Source organism: Bison bison, unplaced genomic scaffold, assembly GCF_000754665.1.
Source record: "Bison bison bison isolate TAMUID 2011002044 unplaced genomic scaffold, Bison_UMD1.0 scf7180017864469, whole genome shotgun sequence".
Lineage (NCBI taxonomy): Eukaryota > Metazoa > Chordata > Mammalia > Artiodactyla > Bovidae > Bison > Bison bison.
This window is the reverse complement of record NW_011495030.1, coordinates 6178381-6198166: the sequence shown is the minus strand read 5'-3', so window position 1 is coordinate 6198166 and position 19786 is coordinate 6178381. Positions and strand designations below refer to the sequence as shown.

Below are 19786 nucleotides of genomic sequence, written 5' to 3'. Positions count from 1 at the left end.
AGAACTGCAATCTAGCAGCCAGGTGTGCTAGATAATGATAAGCTAGTCAGTTCATACTTTGACTCAGATTCCTGCCAAATTAACAAAGGTCAAAATTTGGTGGTAATTGGGGTGGAGACCACGACTCTCTTGGGAAGCAAAGTCTAGATCAAAAAGGGAAACACTGGCAGCTCCATGGCTTACCAGAACATAAAGCTCAGTTCTAGGATTCAGTGCCAAAACTCATTGGACTAGGTGCAATGGTAATGACCTTGGCATGTGACGTCTACACGCAAGACTGGTGTTTCGACCACAAGTGCCCTCAACTCATTGTACACTTACTGCATCAGGAGGCCTATACCTGTCAGGCTCGGCAGCTATGGTTTTAAAGGCCCTATAAAAAGGTGGACGCTTGAAAGAACATTCAACACAATGTCTGTTCAACCTAAAGACTTTCCCAGGGCCTCACCTTTAACATGGAGCATTTTATTACACGTTTTCCAAGAGCAGAAACATGAAAGGCTAGGAAACAGAGTTAGTTTTTACAGGTAGGAACTGTGATAGGAGACAAAGGTACCATCGGTTGGCTAGAGTTTTCTTTGGGTATCATCAGCAAGACGTTAATTTGTCCTTCTGTTCCAGTTTAGCTTTTGGAAAGGTTAAAAGAGAATCTAGTTCGGGGGCTGAGGAATGCTTGTGTGAGACTCAAGTAATTTATGACACTAGGCAGATCCAGTTTCAACCTGGGGATGGGTTTGCTGGCTTTAGTCTCCTCGTTTGATGGAGCCCAAGTGAGGAAGGCCCACGAGCTGCTGTCCTAACCAAGACAAGACTTCACACAATTGCTGCTTCACTGAGCCATCTCTACATGGAAGTGCCTTGGAGGACTTACCTTCTTATTTCTATTTGCCTAGAAGAACCAGCCAAGCAAGCAATGGTCAGTTACCATGCACACTTCTCTGAGTTTGAGGGCAGTTAGGAAAGACAAGGAGTCGAGCAGGTAGTGAAGTCACTAGAAAGCAAGTCAAGTCAACTGCACCTTCACGCCCACCCTTCTTGGAGCAAGAGGGTCTCTGGGTTAAGCCACTCAACACTGATCTTCTTACCACAGTTTTCTTCATCTTCTCCACTGTCACAATCATTTTCACCATCACACCGCCAGGACACTGGGATACACTGAGTGGAGCGGGCACCACAGCTGATTTCATTTATGCGGCATGTTCTCATATCTGTTGATGACATACAGTCTCAAAAGAGCCTCGGAACTCATCAGCACAAAGCTGCTGCTCCTGTGCTGCCTGGAAGTGGTGACATCTGTAACTCAGTGGCCGGGCACACAGCTGAAATTCGACTGACTGGCTGGAGCCTGGGCAGATCTTCCGTCGGCTCCATGGCTGGGGAGCCAGGCCAGCCTAGACTACCTGGCAGTCCACCCGAGAGCCTTGACCGTGCTACTCTGTCAAGGTTCTGTGGCGTGTGCACTCCTGGCTTTTGTTTTGTTTGGCATGGTTGGGTTCCTTGGCTGGCCTGCTCCTTGACCATTATGTATTTGCTGGGTACCAAGTGACACACCCAGATATTGGCAATGAATGCCAACTTCATTAAAAGCCAGATGGTCTAATACCTATGAAGTCTTCTTTTGCCTGAATTTCTTCACAGGCCTCCTTCAGATTGATATCTTGTGAAGTAGGGGCAACCTCTAATTCTTGACTTTACAGGGTTGTCCCCCACTAAAACTTGGAGCTGGATCTTTGTGGAACCCATCTTCACCTATGCTAACTCACCTCCTTTGGCCAGTGCTCTTATTCACCTTACTTCTTGCCTGGAGAACTGCAATTAACACACGTCTCTTCCTTTTTGCTTAATTTTCCTTTGTAATCTTATATTCCAGACCTAAACTTTGTTCATATTAGACTTCCACTTTTAGTGCTTTAGCAGGCCTCTACTGCCTTAGAAGGAACATGAAAACTGTCTTCACCAGGATATGCAAATGATTCTAATTTATCTATCCCACATCATCTTCCTCTATGATGTCATAGACTTTCTCCTGAATGTCAAGCCTAAAGACACATGTGTATTTGCATACCTATGAAGTTTCTATTATATAAGAACAAGCTGTAAGCTCCCCACTTAAACACCTTTAGGTTACATGTTTCTTAAAGTCACTAATATCATCCTGTTTCTAGTCACCTTACCCCTTCAGCAGTAGATTTTTTTCTCATAACATGAGAAACTCTGCATCTAAAAGCTTATACTTGGCGGACAGGGGACCCTCACATCTTGACTTAGCTTCCAGGACCAGAGTACCATCTGCTCAGCGTCATTATCATCAAACATTTGAAATCTATGCACCTAGTCAAGGAGTTCTTAAATCTTCTGGCTTCAGTCTTAAATGTTCAATAGTGAAGCTACCCAAGAGAATGTCAGTCTTGTTAAGATTAGGGAGAACATTCTTTAATATTATTCAAGATTGACTGATAATGATCTGACTGACCTTGGAGTCAACTGGCCTAACTTTAAAGAAGGGCAAGGAAAACTAAGCAAGTTTTAGAGTATACAATACTTAGAGCTATGAGACATGGAACAGCTTGGGAAAGTTCAAGTCCAAAGCGAGTCACACTCACGGCACTGTTCTGGGCTTTCATCAGAACCATCTTCACAGTCAGGATCCCCGTCACACTGCCATCGATTAGGAACACACTGGCCATTGTTGCATACAAAGTCAGACTCGGCGCATGTCTTCTTCACTATAGAAGTGGATTTGCAGGGTTAAAGTTGAAGTCACTCACCCAAGAGCCCTACATTCCCATTAGGGGTACAACTGCATTTGAAATGCTTTACTCTAAAAATAAAGCTAAGTCAATTAGCAGTTAACTGCCAATATCCAGCAGGACCTTAGAAAAATCTTTTTTACCTTCCCTTTCCCCTAGAGGAGGAAGGTGATCATTTGAGAGACTTGGAGGACACTGAGGTCAAGGGATCCCTTCCAATGAACTTCTTGCTCATTTTATAACATTGAGATTGAGTAATAAGTTCATTCTTTTAATGCATTTCTTCCAAGTCATTTAAGTGCTTCATAAGTTTAACAGTCAAACATTTCATCTTATGACTGGCTCACAGTATAACTGTTTTAGGGGCACCTTGTAACAATACATGGGTTTAGCATAGAGACAGAAGGCCAAGCTCCAGTACCAAATACCGTCACCCCTACAGGTCTATTGGGGCAGAGGAACCCACTGGATAAGAAATAAAGGAAGCTCAAATCTGAATGTAAGAGAAGTTGTTTTTAGCAACCGAAGGGTGGGCTCACATCAACCAGCTAAAAGTCACTGAACTTACTATGGAAGCTGCCAGTCCTCATAACTGGCTACTAGAGTTAAACAGCCTGAGACAAGGTATCAGTTCTGCTACTAATTCTTACTAGGGCAGACTTTTCTCCTTAATTAGGGTGACTGTGTAATTTGTCCAAATTGACACAGTCTCAGTAGAAAGAGGGTACTCTTATTTTTACCAGGAAGACAAACGTCATTCCAGGACTGTGCTAAGCAAAGCCGGCAGCATGGTCATCCTACCCTTGAGGAACTCCGTACCCAGGCAGTAAGAGTCTTGACAAGGAACCACATAGGGCATTCCAAGAGCATCCTTCTTAGGTTATATTCTTCTTTGCCCCTGTGCCTATACTTTCTACTTGAATTTCCAGTTAAGTCATTCATTAACAAATATTCTGAATGGAAAATAAGCTAAAAGTCAACAATTTATTGAAAACATGAAAGAGGCCACTTCAAGTCAGGGGTTTAAGCCAGGTACAACTCTCAATTCAGAGTGTACAAAACCAGAGGGCTGCTCTGGGTTAGCCTCAGATATTGTTAATGGGGTGACTTCCTAGGTGGTGCAGTGGTAAAGAATCTGCCTGCCAATGCAGGAGACACAGGAAATGCAGGTTTAATCCCTGGGTCAGGAAGATCCCCCCGGAGAAGCCAATGGCAACCCACTTCAGTATTCTTGCCTGGAAAATCCCACACACAGAGGAGCTTGGCAGGCTACAGTCCATAGGGTTGCAAAGAGCTGGACACAACTGAGCAATGAGCATTGTTAATGGAGAGACAGGATTATAGTCAACTTCTAGAACTCAAGATGGGATGATCAATTATGATGATCTGAAAAGGATTGTTTATATCCTAAAACTGTGTAGCCGAGGGAACAAGAAAGGCCATATTTTCAGATTCACACCTGCTTCTAAAGTCACTGAAATGCTCAAACCCCAGTGTTCATGGTTTAAGTGATATCCAAGGCCCATCTTCTCCTGAGCCTGTAGAAAGATGCCAGAGGGTCTCGGTTATTGTAATTCACCCTGTGATACTTTTCAGAAGTTGTGAAAGAGAGAGTAGGCAATGGTTATAAAGAGACCTCATGAATTTACAAAGTATAAGATGTTACAGGGGTAGAGAAGTTTGGTTGTATTACAAAGTGAACAAGAGACACATGGGGTCAGTAGGTTGCTAGGGTTTCTCTCTCTCCATTCTGAACACAGACTGGGAGGGGAAAGATGGGCTATTTGAACTGGGCCTTGAGAGATGGATGGAAATTTAGATGTGTCACGGGGAAAGAGAACTGCTAGTTCCATACTGAGGGTATCTGAGTTACTGATTTATCAGTTCAGCCTAACACCTGTAGAAGAATGAGTTACTGGGACTCACAGAACATGGCTTGTAGAATCCAAGTTGAAGTTGACTAAATATGCTAGTTGACATGCTTGAAAGAAAAAGCCCTGATAAAGTTGTAACCAAGTTCAACATCAAGAGGTTGGACAGGAAAAATAGGAAGTAGCTTTAGAAGTGTTAAGTAATTGTGTAGCCTTTCATGGCAGAACATCTCCATATAAACATTCACAGCTTCCCGAGCAAAGCTCCCACTTTCCTTCTCTACTCTCATACCTGGAAGGCAGAGACAAATTATGGCCAAGAATATATTTCCTTTCTCCCATTTTGTGTGATCTAGATTGTGTGTACATCTACCTCCTTATCTCTTCCAGGTCTTCTGTGATGTAGCTAGAACTGATTGATGTGGAGACTATTTTAGGAAAAGCCAGTGATGACCCCTACAATGACTCAGGTTGGTTTCTACTGAGGTAGTCAGATGGTAAAGTAAGACTTCAAAACTTCCAAACATGGAGATAATAATTACTCTCTAAGAACATAAAAGGGTTTTTTCCAAATACATAGTTCAGCATAGAATAAGCATTGCTACTTATAGCAAGAGCACGGTTGACAAGAGTGAGGTCCTTTAGTGAGAAAACTAGTGAAAGAATTATATTATCCAGGTAACACAGAAAGAGCATGGAGCTCAATATCTTGTAGAGTAGATTAAGATCTTAGTGTTGGAATGCAAAGATGTAAACATGTCACATAGAACTATTCTTGGTCCTGAGACTGGTGATAAGCTTCTTTCCTGAGATTGCAGAATGGACTTTCTCTGCTTCCAAATGAGCTACTAATTTACATATTGGCACGCAGGCATCCATGATACTGCTCTGAGAGCTCAAGCACAGGACAGCCTGCCAGGATGTTTATACTACAGAATTTTAGTAATGATGCATGAAGTAGGCAAGGGCCTAACAAGATAGCAGTTGATGAAAACTACACTTAGTCTCTATTTTTCTTCTGTATTTTCAATTTGTACAGCAGATATCTTTATGTAACGTCTTTTAAAAGGTAAAAGACAACGTTATCACCGACATTCATGAACAACCTTGTTTCAGCAATTTAATGACATGGAACAAATGGATCATAAAGCAAACTTCAGCTTGTATTCAAGGTCCCTAAATGTCATCATGACATGTAGTTCACAGCTGTCCTAGCTTAACAAGAGGTCACACCAATTGCAAAAGCAGTCATTTCTCACAATAATCTTTTAATAAATGCTGATTGATCGGTATAATGGCATATCCCTGTTTTCTTTGGGAAGAGAATGCCTCCCATCCTGTCTAGTGCTTTAAAATTAGCATCTCTGGAGAAAAGGAATTGTAAAAGAATCCTTATCTGATCTTTGATCTGGGCTGGCTTATGAGTTACTGGGACTCATAGAACATGGCTTGTAGAATCCAAATTGAAGTTGACTAAATAGGCTAGTTGACTACACCTAGCAACTAAATGGGCTTCCCTGGTGGCTCAGAGAAGTGTCTGCCTGCAATGCAGGAGACCCGGGTTTGATCCCTGGGTCGGGAAGATCCCATGGAGAAGGAAATGGCAACCCACTCCAGTATTCTTGCCTGGAGAATCCCATGGACAGAGGAGCCTGGTGGGCTAGTTGAAGTTGACTAAACATGACAGGAATTAATCTCTGAAACTGCAAGGGATTTCGTACTGTCCATGGCTTGCTTTTTGGGGGTCAAAACCATTTGAGAATTTTTAAAAAGTCTTTTCTAAGCAATCTTCTGTCTCTATTCCTGGTCTTCCCCTCCCTTTCCCTAGCTTCCTACACCAAAAGTTTGCCTCATCTAAGATCAACCAGGTCCTTTCATTTGAAAGGAACCCCACTTTATCTTCACGATTCCGTACTCAGGTCAATAACCTCACACACTCAGTGGTATTCCTCCTAGACCAGAAAGTATAGAATCTTTGGACTCTGGTTCAGAGCAATTCTTAGGAGTGGATTCAGAATCTTGACACATTTGTAGAAGTGAAGAGAATGTCATCCTTTTTCAGTAAAATGCCCAAGTCCCAGTGAGGAGACAGGTGAGGCTGTGCAGCTCTTTACTCACCACAGTTCTTCTCGTCACTGCCATCAGTGCAGTCTTCATCCCCATCACATTTCCACAGCAGTGTGATACATCGGCCATTTGTGCACTGGAACTGGTTGGCTTCACATTTGGCTTTTCTTCCTAAAAGCAGGAGGGAACACTTAGCTAAGCTGGGACACCCAGGTGGTAAGTTAGAGATGCTAGTTACCTGAAACCCACGGATAGGCGTCCTTTCAGAGGGACAGGTGCAGCCTCAGAGGCTGTAACACTGTAGGGGCTGGAGCTGCATGGGCCTCGGGGCAGTGGCTGACAGTAATGAGTTCTTAGCTGAGCATACACTATCTACATAAAACTAGATCTCCCAGTCTCTCTTGCAGGCGGCATTGCCATGGGATGTTCTGGCTGATGGATATAAGCAGAAATGGTATATACAATTTCTGGGAAATATCCTCAAAGGGACAGGGGATCCAGTTTCCTCAATTTTGTTCCTTTCTGGCTCCTGAAAACTAGGCATGGAGGTTGGAATAGTGATCTTGAGTCAATGAAGCCAGACCAAGATATAAGGAACGTAGATTGCCTACAAACTGCAGGTGGCGGGGCAGGGGTTCACCATGGACTCATTTCTCTCATTTATCTAAGTCATTTTGTGTCACTAGAATCATGCAGCCAAATCCTAATCCTTTAATGGCATTTCTTGCCCACATTCTATACTGTTACTCATCAATGATGTTTCTATTATGAGCAAAGTAAAGGAGATTTAGAAGGGGTGGCGAGGATAGAGGTGAGGTTAATACATGGCTCCTTGTCTTAGAATTTGAGTCTAATTGGAAAAAGCTATGTTTAGAAAATGACTCCAAGATAAGATAAAAAGCATGAAGAAGACATAGTTAAGAGGTGAAGGGAGATCATTTTTTTAAATCTAATTTTTATATTAGAGTTGGTTTACAATGTGTTAGTTTCAGGTGTACAGCAAAGTGATTCAGTTACACATATATCCATTCTTCTTCAGATTCTTTTCCCACATAGGTATTACAGAATATTGAGTAGAGTTCCCTATGCTATACGTTAGGTCCACATTGATTATCTACTTTATATATAGTAGTGTATATATATTAATCCCATATTCCTAATTTATTCCTCCCCCATTTCCCCTGTGGTAACCATAAGTTTGTTTTTAAAGTCTGTGAGTCAATTCTATAAACAAGTTCATTTGCATCAGCTTTTTAGAGTCCACATATAAGTGATGTCATATGATATTTGTTTTGTCTGACTTACTTCACTTAGTATGATAATCTTAAGTTCTATCCATGTTGCTGCAAATGGCATTATTTCATTTCTTTTTAATAGCAGAGTAATATTCCATTGTATTGGGTTGGCCAAAAAGTTCATTTGGGTTTTTAAAATGAACTTTTTGGGCAACCAAATGTATACATATCACATCTTCTTTATCCATTCCTGTGTCCGTGGACATTTGGATTGCTTCCATGTCTCGGCTATTGGAAATAGCACTGCAATGAACACAGGGGTGCAGGTAGTTGTTTGAATTATGACTTTCTCCATATATATGCCTAGGAGTGGGATTGCAGGATCATATGGTAGTTCTATTTTTAGTTTTTAAGGTACCTCCACACTGTTTTCCATAGTGGCTGTATCAACTTACATTCTCACCAACAGTTAGGAGGGTTCCCTTTTCTGCACACCTAAAAAAGGGAAATCATTTTTAACTTAGTGATGTGAGAACAGCAAAACAGGGTGAAGCCACACACCTGGATTCTATTTCTCTGAGCCTGTTTTCCTGTGCTCCATGGACGAATATAATTTGCATAATGGCAAGAATGAACACTTGGAAGTAGGGCACTCATTTTTTGCCGGGCATGGGGCAGCTAACATTCAGGTGTTTCCTACCATTAGCAGGTTTGTCCTCCTGGAGGATGTAATTTCTTTGAGATTAAAGGCAAAGATCTGGTTGCTAAATGCTGATATACTGCAACTATTCGAGAAAACCAGCCTGTGGAGGTATACAGTTCACGTAGAATCCTCAGGGAGGCCTTCCAAGCAGAAAGCCTTGAGCCTTCCTGCACCTTTCAGCATCTGCAGCTGTGGCATGCAGGAATGGGAACCGATGCTATAGTGACAAGCACGGACTGGGACTCTTGTATTATGTACACAATGCTCTCGTTGGCCTCCCTACTATCAGCTACTCCCTGCTGTCTGGGAGCATTCTAGGCTTTGTGGCTAGCTCCCAGGAAGATTAAAAGGTGGTCCTAGTTTGCCATATGGGTGTGTGATTACTTAGGTACTAAATGTGCTCGTTTCAAAACTATATGTATCATTCTGCCCTCAAGAGTCTAGTTAAGCTAGGACCCAGATTCAAAGGGGTGTGACTCCATGGCACTTCCTACCTATATTTCATTTTTCACTTTTTAAAACATTTTAATTGTTTGGCCCCACCACATGGCTTGCAGGATCTTAATGTCCTGACCAAGGACTGAATCCAGACCCCAACAGTGAAAGCATTAAGTCTTAACCACTGCACCACCAGGGAATTCTGCCCAGCCCCAGATTTTTGGGTTTTTTCAAATTTACAATCTTAACCATTTTTTGTTATTTATTCATTTGAATGTTCCCCAACCAGGGACTGAAGCTAAATGCTGGGGGGTATCTGAACCAGGGCCCATTGGCTACAGTGCTTTATCCATACTACCTCTGAAGATTGTGGGAGTGGTAAGAATCTACTTTGAGTACTTTATTTTAAAAGTTAAGAAAAATAACAATTTATAGTCAGAAAACAGAAATATACATATATGACAGAAAAGTCAAAATACCTTTTCAAAAGGCTTTTGTTACCAAAAGCTGTTTGGTCAAAATGAGAGGCAAAAAACATGGAAAACTTAACCATATAATCTGACTTGGACAGGACTTTAAAGTAGACACTAGATAATGGTTTTCCACTTCAGGGTTAGGTACCTGGCAGATCTCTTTAAAAATGAGTCTTGAAGCTACAGATTTTATAGACACTCCAGCTGCTCTGAGATTAAAGATGGGCACACAATAGTCTAAGGCTGGTGTTCAGTCCACTGTCACCTTAAGGAGGCTCTCTGAATGTAACTGTAACACACAAGTCATCAACAGTAACAAATCCTGGGCTAAAACCCCACCAATGCTGCCTCAAGAGTGGCTGTTGAGTGGACTCAGGACAGACACAGGCATTTTCTTAGTGTTTATTCCAGTATCTTTAGACAAAAAATTTCTACCTTTTCTTATCTCAGATGTTTCCACTTCACCCAAGCTTCTGCCCAATGGTCATAAAGCTATGTTTTACCACAGCACACACGGCTCTCCATCAAGAACGGTAAATAATGGGGTTGGAGTGGAGTATGCTACTAACCAGCCATCCCTGCTTGTTTAAAAGAGCAGCAGGGTTGGGGTGGGGCTGGGTAAAGCTAGTTGACTTTATAAAGGGTCCTTTCTTTAAAGAGAGGAGAAGAAAGATGCTAAGCTCCATGGCCATGCCTCAGTTTCTTGTTTCCTAAGCACTTTGTTTTGGGAGATTGCTCCTGGGCAGACAGGGTTCCCTGTGTTTGTGTTAGTGTGTTAGTCGCTCAGTGTCCAACGCTTCATGACCCCATGGACTGTAGGCCCCCAGGATCCTCTGTCCATGGGATTTTCCAGGCAAGAATCCTGGAGTGGGTTGCCATTTCCTTCTCCAGGAGATCTTCCCGATCCAGAGATCAAACCCAGGTATCCTGCATTGCAGGCAGATTCTTTACTGTTTGAGCCACAGGGCTCCCTGCTGGTGCTGCTGCTGCTAAGTTGCTTCAGTTGTGTCCAACTCTGTGCGACCCCGTAGACGGCCTCCCACCAGGCTCCCCCATCCCTGGGATTCTCCAGGCAAGAACGCTGGACTGGGTTGCCATTTCCTTCTCCAATGCATGAAAGTGAAAAGTGAAAGTGAAGTCACTCAGTCGTGTCCGACTCTTAGTGACCTCATGGACGGCAGCCTACCAGGCTCCTCCGTCCATGGGATTTTCCAGGCAAGAGTACTGGAGTGGGGTGCCATTGCCTTTTCTGACAGGGCTTCCTAGTTCCTGGTTCCGTTTAATTCCCTGCATTGTGCAGGGTGGGGGCAGTGTGGGGGGACAGCTCAGCCACCTGGTTGCAGCACAGTGGGTTTTCTGTCCAGGTTCCAAGAAGATTCTCCCTTTACACCTGTGGTGCCTACCTAGGAATGCTGCCGTGCAGAGCTCCAGGAGAACTGGAAGCACCAAATGAGTTAAGAAGCTTTTGGTTTGCAAAGCTTTGGGGGATTACAGGATTGTGGCCTTGTAGTCTATTTCCAGCCATGACAGTTAAGTTTCCAGTTCAGTATTATACTTTCATAAAGGGAACAGGGTGAGCTTGAAATCGTCGACACCCAAGGTCCTTTTAATGCTTAGGCTAAGCTAAAGCCAATGATGCCTCAAAAAAAAAAAAAAAAAAGTTATAAGTTGAAGCGCTAGGCATTCTCTAGTTCAGGGTCTATTTGCTCAGAAAGGTGAAAAGTCAGAATAAATGGGATTTTTAGTGGGTTCTTCAAAGTCACGGGGTTCACGGGAATGCTTCTGCAGCACTGAGGTGGTTGAAGTCAGGGGAAAGGCTATGACAGCAGGGAACCTGGGTGTTCTGTCTCTGTTTCAACCAGTATTTCTTTTCAACATTGAAATTTTGTGTAAGAATTTGGAAGGGTCCTACAGCTTTAAGAAATCAAACAGCTGGACTAGACCTGGGTCTCCTTTCAGCTCTAATACTTAGAGTGAATACCCCTGCCTCTGGGCCAGGGGGTTGGAAGTCACTTGAACCTAGTCATCCATATGGCTGTTGACATTTGTAATGACTGAATGCCCAGAAACACTGACGATTTCCTTGGTTATGTCACACGGTTGATAACAGACTCGACAAACGGGAGCCTTGCTTATTACCTAAATAGGTAACGTTGTTACCCAGATATGCTGGCATTTCACTGGCTCCAAGAAACTCAGGGGTTTTCATGCATTTAACAGGCAGCCTGCTATTGTTGTCTAATTGTCCCTGCAAGGGTTAATATGGAAGAGCAGTACATAAGCTTTGGGAAAAAAAACTGTATAGATCTTACAGTAAATGCCAAGCCTTCCAAATGGGCCAGAGTTCTCTGCAGGGCTCCGAGTGGCACCGTTGCAGGAGCAGTCCAAAAGAAATGCCCACAACAAAGAGATGTTTCTGTGTCAGGCTCAGACAAGAACTTCACTCTGTACAGAGGGGCTGCGGCTGCCGCACTGCTGGAACTAGCAGGGCCACATGTTCCCATCTCTCACAGGCCTCCCGTTGCTGAGCACACGGTGTTATCATCTCCTGGGATTTCTTCAGTCCATTTGTTTTGGCACTTCTGGGGCCGCCAAGGGCATTTATTTTTAGTCGAGCTCACTTCTACCGCTTGCCACTTGAACGCCAATCTTTCTATTCTTAGGCTAAAACTCATTTTAGGACAAGTAGCTTTCCAAGTCAGCAAAGAAGTTTTCCTCCAGGGTTAGTAAGAAGAACTGAGAAAGAGGGTCTGAGCTGTGTTTTGGCCTTTAAGTCAGTCTCTGAGAATCAGGAAGTGAACTCGCTCAGTCGTGTCTGACTCTTTGCGACCCCGTGGACTGTAGCCCAGCAGGCTCCTCCATCCATGGGATTCTCCAGGCAAGAATACTGGAGTGGGTTGCCATTTCCAACACTGTGAAATAATTAGGTTAATCCTTCTGATTCACTCAGTCCTACAGTTCAATTGTCAGTTTCCCTGTTTACAGTGGATTGAGATGATCTTGAGAATCATGGATAAATAACTTAATTTTTTTTTTTTTTTTTTTACTGTTAGCCAAACACTACTCTAAGACCTCACTCTTTCAGTTGATTTAGCTCTCCAATACTACACTGTCAAAACTACCATTCCCCTTTTACACATCAGGGAAGCTGTTTAGAAAAGGGAAGGACAGTACTTGCCAAGATCACCTTGGGCAGAACTAGAATTTGAACTTGGGTAGTCTGGCTCCAGATACCATGTGACTGAGCATGCATACCAAAGAGCGCACCTGACCGGGACCACTTCCTTCCAGAATATTCTGCTGACTTGTGATCTGGATAGTAGCGTCAGTTTAAATTAATCCGGAATGAGGTAGTATCACTTGTCAGGCTGACCCTATCCTAACACAGCCGTATAGTTGAGACAGAGCCCTCGCTTCTTTCCCTATTTTGATTAAAAAAAAAAATGCTGCCTCAGTATCTCCAGGTCTTTTCCTAGAGAACCACAGTGCTTGGATTTCTGGTCTAGAATGAGCAAAGGCCCTCCTGATACATTTGGGAAGTTATTCATTTTGTGGGTGGGAAAAGTCAGTGTTTCTCAAGGTCAAGTTGGTATCAGAAGACTGCAGAGGACTTGTTAAAACAGCATGCGCCCCCACACCAGAGATTCTGGTTTAGGAGGTCTAGTGTGGGGCCTGAGTTTGCATTTCTGTTGAGTTCCCAGAGGATGTTGATGCTGCTGGTTCCTGACCACACTTTGAAACCACTGCGGGAAGGTCAGGAGGCTAAGATTCTACCCACGAGCCAGTGACTACTTCCACCACTTCGTTCTCAGTGTTGTACTCTACAGTACCCACCCCATAAGCCCTTATGCAACATCACTAGGTGGGCACACGTGACAACAGTCAGTCTAACAGCAGACATTATGATGTCATCCCTGACGTAAAGCCTTTATGCTATTAGGTAAAGTCTACCCAGATACCATGAAGGCATGTGCAATGAAGAGGTTCTTCTAAAAATCCATCTTCCCCTCCTCCTGTGCCCCATCTCTGATTGACCCACTGCTTACTCTAAATCAGTAGTTCAATAAGGAGCCCAGATCCTTCTCCCCTGGTATTCTGCCATCAAGCCCTAGGTGTGTCCAGGCTCTCGCCTAATCTAAATTGATCTCCTGTTCCTCTGCCTCCAGGCTGCCATGCTTTCTCTTCATATCAAAATGGTGAATCAGGCAGCCGAGGAAGGCCTGGAATGCCAGGGATGGGATCACTGGTAGGCTTCTCCATGGCTCTAGGATTGAGTCTGGTTCCCTATCCATTTTCCCCAGTTTTTCCATCTTGCTTACCACCCCACTCAAATGTCATCCTTGAATGATATCTACAAGTCTTTTGTTGACCAACTTGGGGGTGGTTTGGCTGCTTTCTCATCATCTCCTGTGCCTGTCACATAGCTCTCACATACTGGGATGTACTCACCTACCTGTTTCCATCTCTACGGATGGAGATCCCTCAAGGCAGGGCCTGCAAGGTGTCTTTGTATCTTGGGAACTGGTGCCTAACATCGAAAGATTCTTTAGGCACTAGTGGGTATTCCCTGACACATCTGCTGATTTATTAGTTCACTAATGAAACTGGTCTGAACTACAGACTTCTCCCCCTACCCACAGCATTCTTTCCAGGTTTTCTGAGCTTGAAACCAAGTGTGAGCAGTTGTTTTACTAGTTAGAATACTCTGAAAGACTCTTAGATTTCAAAGGCCACAGTTCCCTACAAGAATACTTTCACTTCATTTTCATGATACTTAATCATGCAGCATCAGCAGAATGAATGTGTCAGGGTAGGTACACCAGCCTCATTTCCATGTGAGCAGAGAGGTTCCAACACAGCATGCAGGGAAAGTTAGCAGCAGCGCACTGTTAGAAATTTCAGGGATTTTTATCTCTGACAGATTTTAGCATTCTTTGGTAATGCTGGCAGGCATACACTGTCAGTGGAGTCCTATCACCTTTGTAGGATCATCTGCAGGGATGGAATGAGAGTCTAAGTTTTTGGTAGTTTCTGAGAAATTTCATAAGCTGTGGCCCACATGATGTGTGGGACCTCCAGCAATTCTCAGCTGTTACCTGCCTCTTTTATGATTAAGTCTTAACCACTGGGTCTGCTTGCTCCCATCCAGAGCTTCTATCCAGGCTGTCTTTGGATCATGAATTTCCTGGTTTGACTTCCCCACTAATGAAAGAGGAGCCCAACTCCCTGGTCATTGTGTCCCCTATGTCTGGTGCTATATGGCATATGGTGGGCACTCAATAAATGGAGGTCATGTGGTTTTGAGCAGATGGACAAAGAAGGCTGGCATCAATCTACCCCTACTTAGTAAATCTACAGATCAGTTAATAACTCAGACCTTGGTAAGGTGTCTTAAGAAAACTAAAGATGAGAGGCGGTCTATAAAACAGAAACCCTATTTACTCATGGTATCTGGGGGAAGAATTATAACATGAAGTATTTAATTTCCAAATGTCTATCACCAAGGTTTTTATCATCTCCCTTGCTTGGCAAATTGCAGGTCCCATCAGATACCCCACCCCACTCCCTACCACAGTCACCACATCAAAATATATAAAGGCAACCAGGCAGTAACACCAACTCAGATGACCCAAGTGGGTGGCAAGGTCAACCACTCTAGCCAGTGGTCCTATCTTACAGTTCTGTCCCCAAAGTTATCTCTTTAAATACAGGGCCATGAATACCCTTTCCCTGCTCCACCTACCCATGTAGCATTTTTAAAGTACAAAGTGGGCAAAGGCTCTTTAAGCAAAGCGTAAGCCATTTCTAGCCACATCTCTGTATTTACTCTCACAGCATCCAGCAGGCATTCTCTTATTAATTTAGAGTCCACAATTAGCCAACAGGCCCAAACTTTTTCAGGAAACTTCACATGAAGAGGAAAGTGTGCTAACTTTATGGTATCACCATAAAGTGATTTCATTTAGTCCCTGCAGTGCATCTAGTCTATCTAAGCATCATAATGTATCTAACAGTATCTAATACCATCAGTGAAAGTGAAGTCACTTGGTCGTGTCCAACTCTTTGCAACCCCATGTCCATGGGATTCTCCAGGCAACAATACTGGAGTGGGTTGCCATTTCCTTCTTCAGAGGATCTTCCCGACACAGGGATCGAACCCAGGTCTCCTGCATTGTAGGCAGACTCTTCACTGTCTGAGCCACCAGGGGCTCAATACCATCATTAACGGTATTAATGATGTTTAGAATTTCTCTTGCAAACCAACAGAAGAACTTAGCGAAGAGACACCAATTTAGACTGAAATAATGCACAGAGTGAAACTGAGATGATTTTCCGTTACAAAGCCAGATTTTCCCAGAACTAAGTCATTCTCTGCCTTTTGTTGTTTGTTTAGCGACTAAGTCATGTTTGACTCTTTGCAACCCCATGGACAGTAGCCTGCCAGGCTCTTCTGTCCATGGGATTTCCCAGACAAGAATATGGGAGTGGGTTGCAGTTTCCTTCTCCAGGGGTTCTCTGCCTTTAAGTCCTATGAAAAGCTATCAATTTCCAGATTTCCTAGCCAGACAACTCTTTAGATGGGTCACACAACTACCCTGGACCATTTACTTCTGCTCATCAGGTACATCTCATCCATCACCTCTGCCTAACATATTCTTGGACTCTTTGTCATGAAAGCAGTCTCTGTGCTGTGACCTAAGCACAGACAGGAACAAACTAAGCAATTCAGAGTCTAACCACCTGGACAGCAGCTATATTAGTCCATGCTGAGAAATGTTTCTAAGGCAGGAAGTTTGATCATAAGCTTATGGTCCTTATCATAGTCCTTTAAGGGATTTAATTTGCACAGACTAGTATATGAAGGTGGTTTTCCAAAGAAAGGTCAGTATCCAAAGTAAATTTAATTATGACTTGAAATTGTACATGTGACTGCCTAAATTTGATCATTATTCCCTCTACTGAGAGGAAAGACTTTATTCACATTCTGTAAGCACTAGAAAATGGTCTAAATAGTTAATCTCCATTATTTCTAGACTGTGCTCCACATCTTCTGGTGTCAAGATCAAAACCTGAAGCCATACAGCTGGAGGGCTATGTGTTCCCTTAATCTTATGGCCATGTTCTGCTCTAACAGTTCTTGCTCTTGATCAGTTTGACACTCCTCCTGGAACAGAAGGGGCTTGTGACTATTTTTCACCTCTTCTAGAATTGTAACAAAATTACTCAAGTGAAATGGAGTTTACGGTTATCCAATTTTTAAAAAGGCAGAAGCACTTCTTTTGAGCATGTAGGTGGCTAATTAAAATATGCAGTATGGTTATACTGATGTCCTGATATTTGGCAGCTCTACTGAACTTGGCCTTTTATATACATGCTTTAGGAACCTAGGGACTCAAACAGTTTGAGCAAAGAATCAAAATGACTCAGGGCAGGTAGGCAGGTACATAGCTAGATGTCACGTGAAGTGGGCAGTGGGACGATCTGGGGGACAATGCTGCTCCAGACCGCTGCTGGCTGTCACTGCCAAGGAAAGCTTGACTGGTGACACTCCTTGAAAGAGTCCCTGCTCACATGCTTACTCTAATCTAGTTGAAGACTGTAGTCATTGTCACATCTTCTCTTGGTGCTATCTGGGTAAGTCAGATTTATTTTTCCTCAGCCCTCTGTTCTCCTATCTCTTCAGGCACTTCCAATCTCACCAACCCACTCCCCACAACAGAAGTTCTATCTGCTCTTTTGTTGGTAGCTAGCCCGGGGACAGCGGAGCCTGGTGGGCTACCCTCTATGGGGTCTCACAGAGTCAGACATGACTGAAGTGACTAAGCAGCAGCCATATCTGAATAGCTCTCACAAAACCTTGGTTCTCCTAGGCTCTGGCCTTAATGAATATATGGTACTCCAGACCCTAATCTTGATTATCTAAGCTGGAGGAAAATGACCTACAGCTCCCAGGGTTGGTTGGTTGGTTGGTTTTTTCCCCATATGGGGTATACTCCATTATTTAGCCTAACTTAAGTTTTTTTTGCCAACGTCTTTGAGCACACCTCCCTTGTCCTAGAGTATTTTAAACCCGCATCATGAGTATTTTGGGGCAGATTGTAGAAGACCAGGGTCAAAAAGTCAGCCCACATGCCTTGGAGCTTTGAACTTCAGACAGGAGCCAATCTGGGTTAGTTCAGGTCAATATCTACCTCAGCCAACCCCAAATTTCCTCCAGTTCAGAAAAGATGTGTCTCCTTTCCTTTGAAGAATTTAAGTTTTGCATGGGCTTCTATTCTCCACTGTTCATGGCTTGTCACGTATTTCATATGTGACCTAGGGAAGCAAAAGGGATGCTCACCTACCTGATACAAGGTGAATATATGGCTTCAACTAACTTACTTTGACAATTTAGGTGAATTCCTAGCATTCTTTAGGATAAGGTTAAACTCCAATGAAAAGTTATTATATCTTAAAAGAATATGAACAGAACACACAGCAAAAATGAATCATCTCTCCCACCTTCCTGGAGCACCATCAGTAGATTCTGGTGTATCTTAATCTTTTGAAATGATATGAAAGGTGTAATGCAAGTCATGGCACTACTCTGAGAAATCGTTTAGGAAGTTAGTATTGCTCATCCATTAATGATTAATGTTAGAGTCTGAAAACTTTCATAAGCAGGGCTTTTCCAAGCTCTGTCTGGATACACATCAGAGGCCATCTTCACTACACACACGCCTTTTTCAAGGAGTCCAGGCAAGTGAAAGAGTTTGAGAGGGCAGTCCGTTGGAGCCTGTCCATTTTTCACGTTCCCTTAAAGATAACATTTCTCAAGCTGCTAAATTACCAGTCCGTGGAGTCACGTGACCAATCTAAACGTGATCCGGCTGCCAGCCAATCGCAGAGTGCAGGCAAGCCCGTCCCAGCTTCTCACGCTCGGGACAGTCAGAACCTAAGGGCAGGGGGGCATTTGGAGACTCAACTCCCCTCTCTCCAACCCCCGCCCCACGTACTGCTTGAGGGACTGCTTGACCACACACTTTAAAGTTCGCTCTCTCTTTAGGAGACTCGTGACTGCAGGCTGGCAGGCCTCCCAAGCCACCGGGCGACAGGAGCTAGGGACTCTGGAGTGGGTACTTAGGGCGCGGGCCGTTTTCCGTCCCAACTCCCCAGAGCTGGCGAGCCAGCCCCTTGGTGTCAGGTCGAGATCGCTTCGGGGACCCGCCAGGATTTTCACCAAATCCTCTCAGAAGGGCTTGCTGTAGCCTGCCTGGGAAAGTTGCGCGGCCGCAAGTGGGAGCGTGGTTGAGGACAGGGCTCCAGGCCCAGTGCGGTAGACCCTGGGGACCCGACAGCAGTACCCCCACCCCCTGCAAACCACAGTCGTACACCAGCTCTCCCAGCTCCCGCGCTATTCCCTCTGATCTATCGTTTAGAATGAGGACTAATTACAGTCGCCAGATTAGGACTCGATTCCTCTCGAGGAAATCTCACCGGGAACGAGGCTCAGCAAACTAACCTGATTAAGTCTCCGTTCCACTCCCCTCCCCCGTTCAGCTCTCCTGGAGACCTGAGAGGTTTACGATTGCGGCCCGAAGAGTGGAAAGGGGAAGAGGGGAGAAACATCTAGAGGGGAGTCCTATTTCAAGCCTCACTCGTCCTCTAACCCTCACTCCAGAGGCGGCCCGGTGCCTGGGGAGTCGCAGTCCGGGTGCGCAAGCTGTGCACTTCTCGCCGCTCGCCGGAGACTCTCGGCCGCAGCCCACCGAACGTACGCCCCTTCACCGCCGCTGGGAACTCCAGCGCGGGTCGGCACCCGGCGCCCCGCGTCCCCAGAGGCGCCCTCCCTCATCCGCCGCCCACTCCCAACCTCCCTGGAAGTCGGAGGAGCGTGCCCGGGGCTGCAGCGCACGTCTCGGCCCACCCGGCCCTCTGCCTCCTTCCTAACACTCCGCCTGGCAGAGGAGATACAACCATTGTTCAATGGCTTAGAAGCCCGCATCACCCATCCCCGGCCCAGCGGAGTGAAAAACGAGACAGAGCAGAGGCTTGAGCAGAAAGAGCGGAAGGGAATGAAGAGTAGTTCGGGAAAGGCGTTAGGACACCCCAAACCCCACTGTCCCCCCACCCCCCCCCCCAGCCCGGCACCAAAGAGCCGCGGTGCTGACAGCTCAGAGGCGCCACCAGGGTGGGGAGGGAGAGAGAGAAGGCGACAAGAGCGGAGAGGCGCCTCCTAGGAGGGGGGTGGGGGGAGGTGGGCAAAAGG

At 44.6% G+C, this 19786-nt stretch overlaps 1 protein-coding gene across 1 annotated transcript in view; it reads right to left on the bottom strand.

Annotated features, from left to right (window-relative positions):
• VLDLR (very low density lipoprotein receptor) overlaps positions 1–19786 on the bottom strand; it is a 36107-nt gene that overhangs the window by 15026 nt on the left and 1295 nt on the right. The window contains exons 2-7 of the mRNA XM_010860735.1: positions 19194–19753; positions 19040–19090; positions 18658–18945; positions 6740–6948; positions 2604–2726; positions 1086–1208 (exon numbers count right to left, since the gene is read on the bottom strand). Of these exons, the coding sequence (XP_010859037.1) occupies positions 1086–1208; positions 2604–2726; positions 6740–6948; positions 18658–18945; positions 19040–19090; positions 19194–19753 (1354 nt within the window). The remainder of the gene's footprint in view (positions 1–1085; positions 1209–2603; positions 2727–6739; positions 6949–18657; positions 18946–19039; positions 19091–19193; positions 19754–19786) is intronic.